General features: G+C 43.3%; 1 protein-coding gene across 2 annotated transcripts in view; it reads right to left on the bottom strand.

Moving 5' to 3' along the window:
- DRD3 (dopamine receptor D3) overlaps positions 493 to 20,023 on the bottom strand; it is a 46,635-nt gene continuing 27,104 nt past the window's right edge. Inside the window, exons 4-7 of one of the 2 annotated variants that reach the window (XM_005674944.3) lie at positions 10,025 to 10,221; positions 2,768 to 2,903; positions 2,621 to 2,668; positions 493 to 800 (exon numbers count right to left, since the gene is read on the bottom strand). In XM_005674944.3, the coding sequence (XP_005675001.1) occupies positions 604 to 800; positions 2,621 to 2,668; positions 2,768 to 2,903; positions 10,025 to 10,221 (578 nt within the window). In that variant the 3' untranslated portion in view covers positions 493 to 603. Of the gene's footprint in view, positions 801 to 2,620; positions 2,904 to 10,024; positions 10,222 to 20,023 lie in introns of both variants that reach the window. The other variant, XM_005674943.3, reaches the window with a different exon arrangement.

Raw genomic sequence — 20,023 nt, forward strand, 5'->3', positions numbered from 1 at the left:
TGGGACCATGTCTCTCTCAGGATGAGGAATTTCCCAAGCTAAATGTAGCCAGTCAGAGTCTATGGAGAGGCGGAAGCACTGTTATATTTTAGGGTGCAGTGAATGAAAGGAAGGACCAGAGAGAGTGGGCCCATGAAAGAACAAGGTTAGCCTGACACTTAATTAGAAATTTGAAGGAAGAGAGACTGGCTGGCTGCTAGATGGTTTACTGGCTGAGATTTCAAGGACCCCTGGCAAGCTGAAAATTATGAGCTCTGTTCATTTTTTCCTTCACTGTAATGAATCTTGCCTCTGATGACAATTGCGTTTGTGTGTAGAATCGTGGTCTATCAGCTTCTCTCTGACTTATTGCTTATCATTCAGGGGCCCTAAACCACTTCAAGATTGCCAGACTGAAGTCAGATTTTAGCTGGGGAGGTAGAACATGCTGTTCTGGAAGAAGTAGTTGGTGACACCTGCCACACAGGGACATCCTTGCTCCAGGGATCTCCTTCCTTCCCCATTCAGAAAACATTGCGCCATAGTTCTGAGCAGGACTTGGCCAGCAGCACTGTGGCCTGGCAGCTAAAGGTGGGCACAGGGAGTCTTCTCTCCTATCCTCCTTCAGCAGGACAATATCTTGAGGAAGGCTTTCCGGAACTCGATGTTGAAGGTGGTATAGATCACGGGGTTGAGGGCACTATTCACATAGCCCAGCCACGTGGTGGCACTGTAGAGCTGTGGAGACACGTGGCATGCTCTGCAGTGGGTATTGAGAACATGGGTCAAGAAGAAGGGCAGCCAGCAGACAATGAAGGTCCCTAGGTTGCAAAGGGGGAAAAAAAACTGGGTCAGGGATTTGTTTACTTCCTTTGTTGCAGCATGAAAATGAGTCCCCCTTGTCTACTTAATGGCAGCCAGTGTGCTGCAAGTTTAATTTTAATTTTAAACTTCTAATTTTTACACCAAACCTATGAAACAGGTATGATTAGTCACTTTCTTTCTTTCTTTTTTTTTTTTTAGATGAGAAAACTAGATCCTTACATCTTTGATTCATCCTAGATCTTTCTCCCAAATCAGTTTTCTAGTTTGATCTTTAGATAATTCTTCATTAGCCTTGTCTACATCTCAGTTCAATTCAAATGTTTGTTTTATGTCTATCCATGCAAGATATGATTCTTGGCATTGATAGGGGAAGACCTTGAAGATGCAATTGACATAATTAAGGCTGTTAAGGAGATTAACATAGGGATTCCCTGGATATGAGAAGTCCCTAAGATATGACAAGTTGGGGGCTTGTCTCTGACAGTGAACAGGATACAGTTCAGTTCAGTCACTCAGTCATGTGCGACTCTTTGCAACCCCAAGGACTGCAACACATCAGGTTTCCCTGTCCATCATCAATTCCCGAAGCTTATTCAAACTCATGTCCATTGAGCTGATGATGCCATCCAACCATCTCATACTCTGTCATCCCCTTCTCCTCCCACCTTCAAGCTTTCCCAGCATCAAGGTCTTTCCCAATGAGTCAATTCTGGATTTCCATCAGCGTTAAGATATATTCACAAACTCTTTACATTCTAAACATTCATAAATATTAACATTTACAAGTATTAAAGTTGTTGGATTTCCAAGTTTTATTAAATATGGTTACCTGAAACTTCAATACTTTGGCCATCTGATGCAAAGAACTGACTCATTGGAACAGGATATGGTTACCTTAACTAACTCTATATGGTATCTGCAACTTATCAATTTTTAATTTCTTTATTTAAATAAAGTTTGTATTTTTCTACTATAAAAACTAGTTCCGGTTTTATACATTATGGAAAACTTGGTAAATATGGAAAAGTAAAATAATCAGCCACTATTGGAGAAAGCACTGGCGACCCACTCCAGTACTGTTGCCTGGAAACTCCCATGGACGGAGGAGCCTGGTGGGCTGCAATCCATGGGATCGCTGAGAGTCGGACATGACTGAGCGACTTCACTTTCACTTTTCACTTTCATTCATTGGAGAAGGAAATGGCAACGCACTCCAGTGTTCTTTTGCCTGGAGAATCCCAGGGACGGGGGAGCCTGGTGGGCTGCCGTCTATGGGATCGCACAGAGTCGGACACGACTGATGTGACTTAGCAGCAGCAGCATACAGTCAATCACTTTTGACATCCGAGTGAAGTAATTTTCAGTCTTTTTTTCTCTATATTTAATCTAGATATTATAATATCATGACAGTAGTCTTTTTGTATCCTCATTTCCCCCCTCAATATTTTAAAATAGGTAAGCATTTAGTAAATATCCAATATGTGCCAGATGGTTTGATTGAATTGTTGTCTTATTTATTATTTGGTTTATCCATTATAATTCCAAGTGATAGACGTGAAACACAGCTCAGTTAAATGACTTGTTTGGTTTCATAAATTTCAGTCTAAGTGTTTTGAATTTCCATCAGCATTAAGATGTATTCACAAACTCTTTACATTCTAAACATTTATAAATATTAACATTTACAAGTATTAAAGTTGTCAGATTTCTAATTTCTGTTAAATATGGTTACCCAAGTATCCTCTACCTGCTCCACTGAATTCAGCCTAACCCAACGTAATCCAACCTATCCCAGCTTAACATGACTCAAACTCACCAAGCACAATGACCAGCATCTGGGTTGCCTTCTTCTCCCGCAGTGGCACTGCCCGAGGTTGCAGGGGCCCCAGCCTCAGGGATGTCGATAACCTGCCATTGCTGAGTTTTCGAACCTCTAGGCTGAGTTTAGGTGCCATGGTAGGGCTGAGGGAGTTCCGAGTCCTTGCTTCCCTTTGCAAGTCTCCCTCTCCTTCTTGGAAGCCTGGTGTTCCTAAGGCAGTGTCTTGGCAGATGCTGTAGTAGCGTTTCAGCTCCATGTGTGTCTGGCCAGGGGAGAGGGGCTGTAGATGTAACAGGAGTGGGTCCTGACGTTTCTGAGGATATTGTTTATCTTCTGAATGTTCCTGAAAGGGAAATAGTGCAATGAAGGAAAAAGAAACCATCATTCTGTGAAACCTACAGAGGGTGCCTCTGAGAGTGGTGGGCTCATGGGAAGTTATGGTAAACAAAATGTGCTTGTGCCTTTACAACCAAAAACACCTACCACACATAGAACATCTGAGAATTACAGTAATCCCTTGAGGAGGGGAGCATAGAATTATAGCCTGGACTTTCTGAGGTAGAATGACCTGGATATGTTAAATGACACCATTAGGAGGTAAGGAGAAAAATCTGGAATATGGGAAAGTACAGACCAACGACTCAATTTCTTCAACAAATAAATTGCAATGACAACAACAACACCTACTAGTTGCAAAGTATGGGTCTTACTTGAATTTTGATGCAAATAAACCATCTATAAAAATTCAACTGACATTTGAGGAAATTTGAATGAACATTTAACATTGTTTGTGTGTTAGTTGCTCAGTCGTGTCTGACTCTTTGTGACCCCTTGTACTGTAGCCCACCAGATTCCTCATACTGGAGTGGGTAGCCATTCCCTTCTCCAGGGGATCTTCCAGACCTAGGGACTGAACCCAGGTCTCCTACACTGCAGGAAGATTCTTAACCATATGAGCCACCAGGGAGGAATTATTATTAAATTTGTTAGTGTGATGTGGTATTGTGGTTATATGTTTTATAAAACAGCCCATATCCTTTCAGTTCAGTTCAGACGCTTAGTCCTGTCCGACTCTTTGCGACCCCATGAATCACAGCACGCCAGCCCTCCCTGTTCATCACCATCTCCTGGAGTTCACTCAGACTCACGTCCATCGAGCCCGTGATGCCATCCAGCCATCTCATCCTCGGTCATCCCTTTCTCCTACTGCTCCCAATCCCTCCCAGCATCAGAGTCTTTTCCAATGAGTCAACTCTTCTCATGAGGTGGCCAAAGTACTGGAGTTTCAGCTTTAGCATCATTCCTTCCAAAGAAATCCCAGGGCTGATCTCCTTCAGAATGGGTTGGTTGGATCTCCTTGCAGTCCAAGGGACTCTCAAGAGTCTTCTCCAACACCACAGTTCAAAAGCATCAATTCTTCGGCGCTCAGCCTTCTTCACAGTCCAACTCTCACATCAATACATGACCACAGGAGAAACCATAGCCTTGACTAGATGGACCTTAGTCAGCAAAGTAATGTCCCTGCTTTTGAACATGCTATCTAGGTTGGTCATAACTTTCCTTCCAAGGAGTAAGCGTCTTTTAATTTCATGGCTGCAGTCACCATCTGCGGTGATTTTGGAGCCCCCCAAAATAAAGTCTGACACTGTTTCCACTGTTTCCCCATCTATTTCCCATGAAGTGATGGGACCAGATGCCATGATCTTAGTTTTCTGAATGTTGAGTTTTAAGCCAACTTTTTCGCTCTCCTCTTTCACTTTCATCAAGAGGCTTTTTAGCTCCTCTTCACTTTCTGCCATAAGGGTGGTGTCATCTGTATATCTGAGGTTATTGATATTTCTCCCAGCAATCTTGATTCCAGCTTGTGTTTCTTCCAGTCCAGCATTTCTCATGATGTACTCTGCATATAAGTTAAATGAGCAGGGTGACAATATCCAGCCTTGACGTACTCCTTTTCCTATTTGGAACCAGACTGTTGTTCCATGTCCAGTTCTAACTGTTGCTTCCTGACCTGCATACAGATTTCTCAAGAGGCAGGTCAGGTGGTTTGGTATTCCCATCTCTTTCAGAATTTTCCACAGTTTATTGTGATCCACACAGTCAAAGGCTTTGGCATAGTCAATAAAGCAGAAATAGATGTTTTTCTGGAACCCTCTTGCTTTTTCCATGATCCAGCAGATGTTGGCAATTTGATCTCTGATTCCTCTGCCTTTTCTAAAACCAGCTTGAACATCAGGGAGTTCATGGTTCACTTATTGCTGAAGCCTGGCTTGGAGAATTTTGAGCATTACTTTACTAGCATGTGAGATGAGTGCAATAGTGCAGTAGTTTGAGCATTCTTTGGTGTTGCCTTTCTTTGGAATTGAAATGAAAACTGACCTTTTCCAGTCCTGTGGCCACTGCTGAGTTTTCCAAATTTGTTGGCGTATAGAGTCTTATAGCATATTTTTGGTCAAAATGTTATTATGTTTGCGATCTGCTTCACAACAATCCAGTGGGGTGTATGAATGTAGCTAGGCATGTAGTTGAAAGAAGACGGGGCCATGAGCTGATAATTGCTGAGCTTGGCTGATGGCTACTGAAGGCTTAGTTATATTTGTCTTGCTACTTTTTTACTTTTGAAATTTTTATTAACAGAAAGTTTAAAAACTCAGGATTTTCATCTCAGCTTCCTGCTACTTAGATGCATCCTTGGGCAAGTTAATTAAATGTCTCTGAGCCTCACTTATAAAACAGAAAAAAAAGAAAAAGAAATAGGTTTGGGGTGAGCAGACTCAGAGTAGAAAATTGATGATATGCAGATGTTTTGGGTATTTTGAGGATGTGTGTGTGCTCAACAACAGCACTTCTTCCCACGTTTGAAAACTCAGATACTGTGTAAATCTTGAGTAGAAGAAAGATTCCCCAACACCTGCACTGAAGCCATGAAAATCAGATATTCACTCTCCCTGACCTCCCCACAGGGCAGCTAGAACTCTGGCTCATGAACACATGAACCAAGCCCAGCCAGTTGGAGATTTGCACCTACAACCTCGAACTTGCTCATGAAGCAAGACTTCAGAATTCATCTAGCAGTGGTGACAGTCAGTATCCAGTGTCCTCACTATTCTACCCAGACTGTTCCTTAGACATGAACAGCATCTTCGGAAGCTGTTCTTTAGCCTTCTTGTTAAGCTTGAGCTCCTTGATATCCTTCCAGTAAATTCCTTTTTTACATGTTAGTCAGTGTCAACAACCACTGTCTCTCCTTAGTTCAAGGAATCATAGTCTTCCAAATACCCAGGGGCAGTATACTGCACACACTCAGAAACATTGTTGAATAAATGAATGAATGAATGCAAGTGGTCTTCAAGATAATTTCGTGTTTTATAAACTGCTCACAGATGTGTTTGTAGGGATTCTATCATAATATGTTTTTTAAAAATTTGGTTTTCATTTTGATAGAATTTTCTAATATTTAATATAAGTATATTGTGATGTATCCAGCCTACCATTTGTAAGATTATATTTATGACTGAGCTGACATCTAGTGATCTTCTAAAAGGTGCATTATTTCTGAAATGAAAGGGCCAGGGACAGATTTCTGAGAGTGCTTATGAAATCTCACATCAGAGAACACTGATCTAATGCAGCCTGTCTCCCTTTCACAGATTTGGAAATTCAGTCCCACAGAAGGAAAGTGATTCTTCCTGTTCTCACGTTACTGAGCATATTTTTCAGCTCTCTCTACAAACTTTCATCACTGGCTGACATGAAGAAACACTGGACTCCTTGGGATCTGGCTGGCAGAGCCCTCCATTCCCAGATGGCAGGACAGAATCTAATTCTCCACACTCCAGACAATGCCAGCTTCTTGATTCTCCAATCTCTCCTACGTAGTCACTACGTTTCCTTCATTTGCCCTTGGAGCCTTCTCAGACCTTGGATTTGTTGTAGGTAAATTTAAACCTCCTATCTACTAAAAAAAAAAAAAAATCATTTGCAGCAAGAGTCTGTAACTGCTATATGAGGCCCGGGTAAAAATTGTTAGTAAACTATATAGATATTAAGAAAAGTGGCAAGAATATACAGAAGAACTATACAAAAAAGATCTTCATGACCCAGATAATCATGATAGTATGATCACTCACCTAGAGCCAAACAAATTCTGGTGGGAATGTGAAGTCAGGTGGGTCTTAGGAAGCATCACTATGAACAAAGCTAGTGGAAGTGATGGAATTCCAGTTGAGTTATTTCAAATCCTAAAAGATGATGCTGTGAAAGTGCTGCACTCAATATGCCAGCAAATTTGGTAAATGCAGCAGTGGCCGCAGGACTGGAAAAGGTCACTTTTCATTCCAATCCCAAAGAAAGGCAGTGCCAAAGAATGTTCAAACTACCACACAATTGCACTCATCTCACATGCTAGCAAAGTAGTAGTCAAAATTCTCCAAGCCAGGCTTCAATAGTACATGAACCCAGAACTTCCAGACGTTCAAGCTGGATTTAGAAAAGGCAGAGGAACCAGAGATCAAATTGCCAACATCCACTGGATCATCAGAAAAGCAAGAGAGTTCCAGAAAAACATCTACTTATGCTTTATTGACTACACCAAAGCCTTTGACTATGTGGATCACAACAAACTATGGAAAATTCTGAAAGAGATGGGAATATCAGACCACCTGACATGCCTCCTGAGAAATCTGTATGCAGGTCAGGGAGCAACAATTACAGCTGGACATGGAACAACAGACTGATTCCAAATAGGAAAAGGAGTATGTCAAGGCTGTATATGCTCACCACGCTTATTTAACTAATAAGCAGAGTACATCATGAGAAACGCTGGACTGGAAGAAATACAAGCTGGAATCAAGATTGCCGGGAGAAATATCAATAACCTCAGATATGCAGATGACACCACCCTTATGGCAGGAAGTGAAGAAGAACTAAAGAGACTCTTGATGAAAGTGAAGGAGGAGAGTGAAAAAGTTGGCTTAAAACTCGACATTCAGAAAACTAAGCTTATGGCATCCGGTCCTATCACTTTATGGCAAATAGATGGGGAAACAGCGGAAATGATGAGAGACTTTATATTTTTGGGCTCCAAAATCACTACAGATGGTGACTGCAGCCATGAAATTAAAAGATGCTTGCTCCTTGGAAGAAAAGTTATGACCAATGTAGAAAGCATATTAAAAAGCAGAGACATTACTTTGCCAACAAACATCCATCTAGTCAACACTATGGTTTTTCCAGCAGTCATGTATGGATGTGACTATACATGACTATAAAGAAAGCTAAGTGCTGAAGAATTGATGTTTTTGAACTGTGGTGTTGCAGAAGACTCTTGAGACTTCTTGAACTGCAAGGAGATCCAACCAGTCCATCTTAAAGGAAATCAGTCCTGAATATTCATTGGAAGGACGGATGTTGAAACTGAAACTCCAATGCTTTGGCCACCTGATGCAAAGAACTGACTCATTTGAAAAGACCCTGATGCTGGGAAAGAGTGAAGGTGGGAGGATAAGGGGACAAGAGAGGATGAGATGGTTGGATGGCATCACCAACTCAATGGACATGAGTTTGAGTAAACTCCGGGAGTTGGTGATGGACAGGGAAGCCTGGCGTGCTGTGGTTAATGGAGTTGCAAAGAGTTGGACACAACTGAGAGACTGAACTATACAGAAATTAAACAAGGCTCTGTCATTCATGATTATGGGTTTTTGAAGCTTTATTCCTAACATTTACTTAGCTGTGGAGTTCAGGGAGAGGGATACTGGTCTTTTCTCTAACACTTTTAGGCTTCATTTGGCACTTGGCTTGCTTAGGGAGTCAGGGCTGGTTTGAATGGGAAGGATAAGAATTAGGGCAACTATGAAAATGTCTTGGTTTTCCCCATATTTGATGGCAATTGGGCACATGAAATTCTCCCATTAGTCTCCTTTTTCTACTTTTCTTGGTTCTGCCTCTGTCTGTTTCAGTCATGTCCTTTCCCTCTAATGCAGCTGGTTCTGGATAGTAAACTCCACAACACATCTAAGAGTCACTGGCTCCAGTCATTGGGCTCTACCCCAAGAGTCACATGCTTCTGGAATATCACTTGATAATGCCTATTCTGAAGTTTAAATCAGATAGATTCTCAGGTTTGTTATTTATCATAAATCCAAGTAGGAAACTGGGGCCAAATTCATTTTGGGGTGGAAGTAGAATCAAGTCAAGCCATTGTCTTGAGAAAGGGTCTCTTATTCTTTTACTACAACCAAAGGCATGGCTTACTTACCATTTTCCCTGTGGCATCTGATGGAAATCTGGCCCTTATTGAAAACTGCCGAATGGGGTGCAACCGTAGACACGAAGACTAGGGTGGGTTGAAGGAGAAACAGTTGTGTGTTAAGCTCTATATAGTTGGGTCATATAGATGACGCTATATGAATGCAATGTGTTCATATCCTCAGTCTTGGGTCCTGACCTCCTATTTCATGGGGGCTAATATTCCTGTTCCACCCAAGCTTTGGGACTTTCAGTTTGAGATTATGATTCTCACTCAAGTCATTACAGGTTGATCTACATGTCCAGTTTGGACCTACCTTCAAGATCACACTCAGTTCTTACTCTATGAAGCCCTTTTCTGAGCATATTGACTTTATTTTCTCATAACCTCTCCAGCATTTAATATCTATGTGCTTAGTTGTCTTCATCTCACTTTGGCAAACATTCCGTTCAGTTTTGGGCTGCTCATTAATTTTGGGTGTAGGTGTGTTTTATTTGCTTATCTAAGATTTTAAACTCTATGAAGGTAGGGGCTGTATAATATCCCTGCTGTCTCTTGCTTAGCAGTTGCTAGTGATAGGTATGTATCCATTCATGCTTCAAATGAATACACTTGAACCATGTACTAGGCACTGGAATAAGCAGAATTTACAGCCCAAGCAATTGGAATATTTCAATGAACTTCCTTTTCAGAGCCTCAAAAGACCTAACAAAATGTGCCATCAGCATCCCATTCCACCAGCTGGTTAGCGCCTTGACACAGAGGCAGATCTAGAAAGGAAAAGAAATTTCAACAGACCCCTAGTGATTCTTGATGTGAATGGTCTGGCCAAAACGTCATTCCTGGAAACCCAGCAGCAGTAAATGGTAAAGCTGCTACACTGAAATTTCATACCTGTGTGATATCTGAACAGCCCTCTCATTGAGGGCAATGAGAGACTTTGAAAGGAAGCAGAACAAGCCCAGAAAGGGTGCTCTCGGGAAGACTGTCAATGCACTGTTGAGACTGGATTTCCTCCAAGGCCTAGCCAATATCTGCAGGTTAAAAGGTGGCAGATGTGTGTCCCCGACGGGCAGAACAGGCAAAAGCATGCACTGTTGGACACAAGGCTGGGAGGCCGTGTCTTCCTTCTGCCGCTCCAGGATGCTCACCTGTTGGGGGAAGCCAGGTCTGACACTGAGGCACTGACTGTTCTGTCGAGTGAGGATCCGCTTCCGTCTCCTCTGTCTCAACACCACGTAGATCCTGGCATAGACGAGGACAGTCACTCCGAAGGGCAGGTAGAAAGACACCACTGAAGAGTAGAGGACAAAGTCAGGGTTGGAGATGGAGCAGATGCTGGGGTCTCCTGTGCATGAGAGAAGTGGAGAAAGCAAAGTCGTTGGCCAAGTACGGGATTCAGAGGCGAGCACAGAATAGGCTGCACACCACATGTGGCGTCTCCACCATCACGTCCACAGTGGAAGTCTGAGAAGTGCTGGGAGCCGGTCCTGTCTCCTCCTCCGCACGTCCCAGTTTACATGCTGCCTCCTCTGAGAAGGCCACCTGCCCCGAGTTTCTCAGTCAGAAGCAACTCCTACTTCCTTTGTGCCCCACATTTCCTGCTGTCATCACTCTTGTGTCATTAGCACTCATGGCCTGATTGTTAAGCTGTGGGGGAGGCTATCCCGTCTCAGACACCCACACTGTCCACTTGTCCTCTGTAGGAGGCCTAATTCGTCTTTTAAAAATATATTTATTTCTTAATTGGAGGGAAATTGCTTAACAATGTTCTGTTGGTTTCTGCTGCACAACACAAATCAGCCATGATTATATTAACACAAGTATCCCCTCCTTCTTAAGCCTCCCTCCCGTCCCCCCATCACACCCTTCTGCTCCCTGTACTATATAGCAACTTCTCACCAGCTATCTGTTTTACACTTGGTAGTGTATATATGTTGATGCTACTTTCCCTGTTCATCCTACTCTTTCCTTCCCCAACTGTGTCAAGTCTGTTCTATATATCTGTGTCTCCATTCCTTCCCTGCAAATATGTCCACCAATATCATTTTTCCAATATCTGCAGGTTTTCCACCCAAACTCATGTCCATCGAGTTGGTGATGCCATCCAGCCATCTCATCCTCCGTTGTCCCCTTCTTCTCCTGCCCTCAATCTTTCCCAGCATCAGGGTCTTTTCAAATGAGTCAGCTCCTGACATCAGGTGGCCTAAGTATTGGAGTTTCAGCTTCAACATCAATCCTACCAATGAACACCCAGGACTGATTTCCTTTAGGACGGACTGGTTGGATCTCCTTGCAGTCCAAGGGATTCTCAAGAATCTTCTCCAACACCACACTTCAAAATCATCAATTCTTCAGCACTCGGCTTTCTTTGTAGTCCAATTCTCACATCCATACATGACTGCTGGAAAAACCATAGCCTTAACTAGACAGAACTTTATTGATAAAGTAATGTCTCTGCTTTTTAATATGCTGTCTAGGTTGGTCATAGCTTTCTTTCCAAGGAGTAAGCATCTTTTAATTTCATGGCTGCAATCACCATATGCAATGATTTTGCGGACCAGAAAAATAAAGTTTGACACTATTTCCACTGTTTCCCCTTCTATTTGCCATAAAGTGATGGGACCGGATGCCATAAGCTTAGTTTTCTGAATGTTGAGTTTTAAGCCAACTTTTTCACTCTCCTCTTTTACTTTCATCAAAGGCTCTTTAGTTCTTCTTCACTTTCTGCCATAAGGGTGGTGTCATCTGCATATCTGAGGTTATTGATATTTCTCCCGGCAATCCTGATTCCAGCTTGTGTTTCTTCGAGTCCAGCGTTTCTCATGATGTACTCTGCATAGAAGTTCAATAAGCAGGGTGACAATATACAGCCTCGAGGTACTCCTTTTTCTATTTGGAACCAGACTGTTGTTCCATGTCCAGTTCTAACTGTTCCTTCCTGACCTGCATAAAGGTTTCTCAAGAGGCAGGTTAGGTGGTCTGGTATTCCCATCTCTCTCAAAATTTTCCACAGTTTATTGTGATCCACACAGTCAAAGGCTTTGGCATAGTCAATAAAGCAGAAATAAATGTTTTTCTGGAACTCTCTTGCTTTTTCCATGATCCAGCAGATGTTGGCATTTTGATCTCTGGTTCCTCTGCCTTCTCTAAAACCAGCTTGAACATCTGGAAGTTCATGGTTCACGTATTGCTGAAGCCTGGCTTGGAGAATTTTGAGCATTACTTTACTAGCATGTGAAATGAGTGCAATTGTGTGGTAGTTTGAACATTCTTTGGCATTGCCTTTCTTTGGGATTGGGATGAAAACTGACCTTTTCCAGTCCTGTGGCCACTGCTGCATTTACCAAATTTGCTGGCATATTGAGTGCAGCACTTTCACAGCATCATCTTTTAGGATTTGAAACAGCTCAACTGGAATTCCATCACCTCCATTAGCTTTGTTTGTAGTAATGCTTTCTTTTTTTTTTTTTAAGTTTTTTATTCTTTAAATTTTAAAATCTTTAATTCTTACATGCATTCCCAAACATGAACCCCCCTCCCACCTCCCTCCCCATAACATCTCTCTGGGTCATCCCCATGCACCAGCCCCAAGCATGCTGTATCCTGCGTCAGACATAGACTGGCGATTTAATTCTTACATGATAGTATACATGTTAGAATGCCATTCTCCCAAATCATCCCACCCTCTCCCTCTCCCTCTGAGTCCAAAAGTCCGTTATACACATCTGTGTCTTTTTTGCTGTCTTGCATACAGGGTCATCATTGCCATCTTCCTAAATTCCATATATATGTGTTAGTATACTGTATTGGTGTTTTTCTTTCTGGCTTACTTCACTCTGTATAATCGGCTCCAGTTTCATCCATCTCATCAGAACTGATTCAAATGAATTCTTTTTTACGGCTGAGTAATACTCCACTGTGTATATGTACCACAGCTTTCTTATCCATTCATCTGCTGATGCTTTCTAAGGCCCTCTTGACTTCACATTCCAGGATGTCTGGCTCTAGGTGAGTGATCACACTCATCAAGGTTATCTGGGTCATGAAGATCTTCTTTGTAGAGTTCCTCTGTGTATTCTTGCCACCTCTTCTTAATATCTTCTGTTTCTGTTAGGTCCATACCATTTCTGTCGTTTATTGAGCCCATCTTTGCATGAAACGTTCCCTTGGTATCTCTAAATATCTTGAAGAGATCTCTAGTCTTTCCCATTCTATTGTTTTCCCCTATTTCTTTGCATTGATTGCTGAGGACGGCTTTCTTATCTCTCCTTGCTATTCTTTGGAACTCTGTATTCAAATGGGTATGTCTTTCCTTTTCTCCTTTTCTTTTTGCTTCCCTTCTTTTCACAGGTATTTGTAAGGCCTCCTCAGACAGCCATTTTGCTTTTTTGCATTTCTTTTTCTTGGGGATGGTCTTGATTCCTGTCTCCTGTGCAATGTTATGAACCTCCATCCATAGTTCATCAGGCACTCTGTCTGTCAGATCTAGTCCCTTAAATCTATTTCTCACTTCCACTGTATAATCATAAGGGATTTGATTTAGGTCATACCTGAATGGTCTAGTGGTTTTCCCTACTTTCTTCAATTTAAGTCTGAATTTGGCAGTAAAGAGTTCATGATCTGAGCCACAGTCACCTCCCAGTCTTGTTTTTGCTGACTGTATAGAGCTTCTCCATCTTTGGCTGCAAAGAATATAATCAATCTGATTTCGGTGTTGACCATCTGGTGATGTCCATGTGTAGAGTCTCCTCTTGTGTTGTTGGAAGAGGGTGTTTGCTATGACCAGTGCATTCTCTTGGCAGAACTCTATTAGCCTTTGCCCTGCTTCATTCTGTACTCCAAGGCCAAATTTGCCTGTTACTCCAGGTGTTTCTTGACTTCCTACTTTTGCATTCCAGTCCTCTATAATGAAAAACACATCTTTTTTGGGTGTTAGTTCTAGAAAGTCTTGTAGGTCTTTATAGAACCATTCAACTTCAGCTTCTTCAGCATTACTGTTTGGGGTATAGACTTGGATTACCGTGATATTGAATGTGTTAATATACAATATAATGTCTTCTCTTTCTGATAGACTTCACTCTGTGTAACAGGTTCTAGGTTCATCCACCTCATAGAACTGACGCAAATTTGTTCCTTTTCATGGTGGAGTAATATTCCATTGTGTATATGTACCTCATCATCTTTATCTGTTCGTCTGCTGATGGACATCTAGGTTGCTTCCATGTGCGGGCTATTGTAAATAGTGGTGCTATGAACACTGGGGTGCATGTGTCTTTTTCAATTATGATTTTTTTCAGGGTATATGCCCAGTAGTGGGATTGTTGGGGTAGTTCACTTCCCTGTGGCTTAGGTGGTAAAGAATCTGCCTGCAGTTCAGGAGACCCAGGTTTAATCCCTGGGTTGGGAAGATCTCCTGGAGAAGGGAATGGCTGGCTACCCACTCCAGTATTCTTCCCTGAATAATTCCATGAACAGAGAAGCCTGGCAGTGTACAGTCCATGGGATCGCAAAGAGTCAGGCACAAATGAGTGACTAACGTTTCATTTCCATGGTAGTTTTATTCCCAGTTTTTTAAGGAATCTCCATACTGTTCTCCACAGTGGCTGTATCAATTTACACAGATGGCCAATAAATATATGGAAAGATGTTCAACATCACTAAATGTTGGAGAAATGCAAATGTAATTCGTCTTTGTGCTGCTCACAGTTCACTTAAAAAGAAAATTTACTGATGATTACATGCCAGACACCACTCTACACCGGGGCTACAAAGATGAGTAAGACTCGGTGTCTACCCTTGAAGGAGCTCACGGTCTAGACAGACAGACAATCCTCTCTGTATGCTGTGCTAAGTGTCACAGAGGGACGCGGCCTGGGAGGCTGGGTGGACTTTCACAGAGTAACAGAGCAGAGGCTCCCAGGAGGGATGCAGCCCCTGGAAAAGGGCCTGCTGGTGTGGAGGCCATCAAAGGAGCAGTGCATGCAATGAGAGAAAGGAGGAAGGCTTCCGTGCTGAGAATGCCAGGTCTCCAAGTTTGAATGAAGTGTGGGGCAGGTGGTGGCTGAATACAGGCAAGTTTATTTTTCAGAAATCCCTGTTCTGCTCAAGGGTGCGACGGGAAAAGAGCCAGTAAACATATTGCCATCATGGACGATGCGAATTGAGGCACGTCCTTGTCCTTGCTTTGTGTCCTGAAATGCTCCTGGGCCTCCTCTCTAGGAGGGCCCTGCAACTTCGTCTTCATTAGCAGATGTTGAGATTCCTCCAACAGCCAGAGTGAGACCTGATACTTGTGCCGCCTTGGAAAAGAAAAGGGAAGAAAACTGATATCTTCTGGGTGATTCCGAGGGCTTTATACACATTGTCTTACCTAATCATTGCGGCAACGTGATGTAAGCAGGTGCCATTACTATCTTTATTCTCAGATGAGCTGACAAAGGCTCAGAGAGATTCAGTAAGTGGCCCAACATCACGGAGTCTGAAAGGGGTGGAGCCCAGATGGATTCCTCCAGTTGTTCTGATCCCAAAGCCAATGTACCTTCTAGGATTTTAACTCCCTGCTTCCCTCTACCACTGGGACACAACAAACTTGCACTTTGTCCCATCATCAACAGGTGTTGGCACATCCAGTCAATCTTGATGAAGGGGTAGGGATTGTCCAATCCACAATCTGGCCTCAGAAGATGTAGCCTTGGGTATGAACTGATGAGAGAGGGCCTTGGACCCCTCATTCTGCTTCCTGGTCTTTGGATGTAGGCAGAGCCCAGGCAGCCTGAGGTGGGAGACCCAGGTCTCCACTTACTGACTATCTGACCTTGGGTTTATTACTTAACTATGCCAAACCTCAGGCTTCCCTTGTGACTCAGCTGGTAAAGAATCTGCCTGCAATGAGGGAGATCTGGGTTTGATCCCTGGGTTGGGAAGATCCCCTGGAGAAGGGAAAGGCTACCCACTCCAGTATTCTGGCCTGGAGAATTCCATGGACTGTACAGTCTATGAGGTCACTTTCACTTTCATGCCAAACCCTCAGTTTCATTATCTGTGAAAGACAAAAATCCTGTCTCATGTAGAGGTTGTGAGATTAAATGCCAGCTATTATTATTATTAATATCATTTACTATTATTTATTATATACCTCCTCTGAAATATCAAAACACCTGGTGGCTCAGATGGTAAAGCGTCTGCCTACAATGCGGGAGACCTGGGTTCGATCCCTGGGTCGGGAAGATCCCCTGGAGGAGGAAATGGCAACCCGCTCCAGTACTCTTGCCTGGAAAATCTCATGGACAGAGGAGCCTGGTAGGCTACAGTCCTTGGACTCGCAAAGAGTTGGACATGACTGAGCGACTTCACTTTCTGAAATATCAATAACCTCAGATATGCAGATGACATCACCCTTATGGCAGAAAGTGAAGAGGAACTAAAAAGCCTCTTGATGAAAGTGAAAGAGGAGAGTGAAAAACTTGGCTTAAAGCTCAACGTTCAGAAAACTAAGATTATGGCATCCGGTCCCATCACTTCATGGGAAATAGATGGGGAAACAGTGAAAACAGTGTCAGACTTTATTTTTCGGGGCTCCAAAATCACTGCAGATGGTGACTGCAGCCATGAAATTAAAAGATGCTTACTCCTTGGAAGAAAAGTTATGATCAACCTAGATAGTATATTCAAAAGCAGAGACATTACTTTGCCGACTAAGGTCCATCTAGTCAAGGCTATGGTTTTTCCTGTGGTCATGTATGGATGTGAGAGTTGGACTATGAAGATGGCTGAGCATCAAAGAATTGATGCTTTTGAACTGTGGTGTTGGAGAAGACTCTTGAGAGTCCCTTGGACTGCAAGGAGATCCAACCAGTCCATTCTGAAGGAGATCAGCCCTGGGATTTCTTTGGAAGGAATGTTGCTAAAGCTGAAACTCCAGTACTTTGGCCACCTCATGCGAAGAGTTGACTCACTGGCAAAGACTCTGATGCTGGGAGGGATTGGGGGCAGGAGAAGGGGATGACCGAGGATGAGATGGCTGGATGGCATCAAGGACTTGATGGACGTGAGTCTGAGTGAACTCCGGGAGATGGTGATGGAAAGGGAGGCCTGGCGTGCTGCGATTCATGGGGTTGCAAAGAGTCAGACATGACTGAGTGACTGAACTGAACTGAACTGTGCTTTTTGAACTTGAAAGGGAAGGTATCACTTGGAATGAAAATTTGGAGAGAGACTTGTATGGAACAGTATTTGTAGAGGAGAGAAGGGACCAACAGGTAAGAATGAAAACAAACCAAACTGAATGTGTTTAGTGCTCAGTGAGGCATTTTAATGACAACACTGCCACCAGAACCTTTATGAGCCACTCCAAATTCTCTGATTCTCTGAGGAGGGGGTAAAATTCAAGGAAAATTAATATCCTCTCACCAAAGCCTGTATCTTCGTCCTTTAGGAAATGGCTCTTAAGACTCTGAATAGTGATCACCATATTGGCATTTCTGGTCATCTGGGGAAATGGGGTTGGGTGTGGGGAGAGGGTGGCACCTGGTGGTCTTCCTGAGTCTATAAGGAGCCATGCTGGCAGTGACCAGCCCGCCCCTGCCATCAGCACCCTTGTTGTCAGAGACTGACATGTCTCCTCTAATGAGGAGGCACCTCCGCATGTCTGTAGTGAGAGGGGGTCAGAGGGGTGGCAGAGTCACTTTCCTCCTGTTCATCTGGTTGCCATCCTTGGTGTGCTGGGTCTCCATGAGTCTCCCCAGCTAGACCTTCTCCACTTCTTTATCCTTCTCTGGGTTCTGGGAGGCTGACCTCTATACTTTATACATTAACTACAACATTTAAAAAGCCAGGAGCAAAAGTGGGTATAGCATGCTTCCGTTTCTGTAAAAATGGACACACACACACACACACACACACACACTCATGTATGCATGCATGGGTGTGTGTGTGTATGCACTTGTTTCAAGTCTTATATTTTAAGAAGATTGGTGTTTGCTTCTAGGGAGGGGATGGGGGCTGGCAGTCAAGGGTAGAAGGAAGACGTACATGCTTTTACATGTAAGTATACGTGTGTATATATATATATATATCACTACCCTTTATGTTTTGCCATGTGCAAGCATTTTCCATTAAAAATATTGAGAGCATATGTATGAGAAACAGAGTGAAGAGAGAGCAGAGAAAGCCATAGTTATTTTGGGGTTACTGAGCAATGAAGACACCCCCTGAGCCTGCCTTGTTATCCTGTCCTTCCTTCCCTAAGAACCTGCTGCCTGAGCTTAGACGGAGTTTTGAAGCCTCTCCCACCATTTCTCCACACTATGTGGCTGGTGAGGCCTGTCAGCAGGCAGAGTGACATTGGAGAAGGGTGGGCAGTGAGCTGGGCCCTGCCTCAGCCTCCTCCAGGCAAGGCCTGGGAGTGCATCCTGTGGGCAGGGAAGAGTGAAGCACCACGCACAGTGGTGCAGTTCTGAAAGCTTCTCTCTGCTCGATCCCAAGGAGGTAGTGAAAGCAGGGAGCGCCCCCCTCAAGAACTAGGCTTCCCCAGGAAACGAGGTGCCTTGTCTTGATTATTTAACTGAAACAGTACTGTGCTGTCAGCACGAGTTACTGAATGATGAATCAACGAGCAACGTGTACAGAGGAGCATTTTCCCTAAGAACATCAGCAGTCATGCGCCGAAGCCTAATAGGGAAGGCCAGGAGGTTACTAAGCCAACTGATTTCAACAGCTAAGGGGCAAAGAATGATGGTGAGGACTCACCCACTGATTCATTCAGCACAAGTTTATGAAGCCCCTGATGTATTCTTGGGCTTCCCTGGTGGCTCAGCTGGTAAAGAATCTGCCTGCAATGTGGGAGACCTGGGTTCTATCCCTGGGTTGGGAAGATCCCCTGGAGAAGGGAACAGCTACTCACTCCAGTATTCTGGCCTGGAGAATTCCACTTCCACTTACTATAGTCTAATGCTGCTGCTGCTGCTGCTGCTGCTGCTAAGTCATTTCAGTCGTGTCCGACTCTGTGTGACCCCATAGACAGCAGCCCACCAGGCTCCCCCGTCCCTGGGATTCTCCAGGCAAGAGCACTGAAGTGGGTATAGTCTAATGAATACATTTAAAAGTAAAAGAGAAAGAGATGAGAGAGAAGCGAGCCTATACGTGCTAAGTCACAAGTCTTTTTTGCCTTCTCAATTCTATATTTGAAAATTCTTTTGGAAAGTTTTATTTCTGGAACAATTATGATCTCACTGGTGGCAACAAGACTGCAATTAGCTCATCATTCTTCTTCACTCTACATGTTGACATTAACTGGGAACTCTGTCTCATGTCAGATTTTGAGACTGTTACCTGTGTGTGTGTGTGTGTGTGTGTGTGTGTGTGTGAGCATGAGTAAGACTGCCCCTGCCAGCCTCCAAGAATGAGTTAGAGGAATAACTTTGCCCAGCAAACATTGCTGGAGGTTTGCTGCTGGCCAGGTAAGGACCACTTTGGTCTAGCAGTGGTAGTGAGTGCCCCATACTGCAGATTCCAACTTAGAAGGCATTTTCTCTGTTTGAAAAAGTGTTTATTTATTTATTTGGCTGTGTTGGGTCTTAGTTGTGGCATGAGAATTCCTAGTTATGGCATGTAGGATCTAGTTCCCTGACCAGGGATCGAACCCAGGCTCCTGCATTGGAGCACAGTCTTAGCCATTGGACCACCAGGGAAGTCCAGAATGCATTTTCTTATAGAAACGTGAATATAAAGGGTGGCTTAATTATCAGACTAATGCCCAAAGCACATTTAGACTCATCGAAATGGTATTTGAGTGCCAGAGTCAACCTCTATTGTTACGTTAGAGAATGTTGCCTTGGCGTATGTGTGTGCACATGTGTGTTTGTGTATATAATGTGTCATTGGTAACTGGAAATGGGAAACGGTAAAATGTAATGCAAGGATGACAACAACATCATATTTTAGGAGCACCCTGAATTGACCAGGCACATCTTCATTGGATAACTTCTCAATTTAACCTCTAATATGGCAGAGAAACAAGCCTCACCTTGAGCAGGGGATATGCGCTTAGCATGTCTATGTATATTTTCCCAATTTAATCTTCACTTAATTGTAAAAAAAAAAAAGCTCCATGAAGGAGGTGGAGTGAAGTTATAGCATATGTAGGCTTA

The sequence above is a fragment of the Capra hircus genome, chromosome 1, assembly GCF_001704415.2.
Source record: "Capra hircus breed San Clemente chromosome 1, ASM170441v1, whole genome shotgun sequence".
Taxonomy (NCBI): Eukaryota; Metazoa; Chordata; class Mammalia; order Artiodactyla; family Bovidae; genus Capra; species Capra hircus.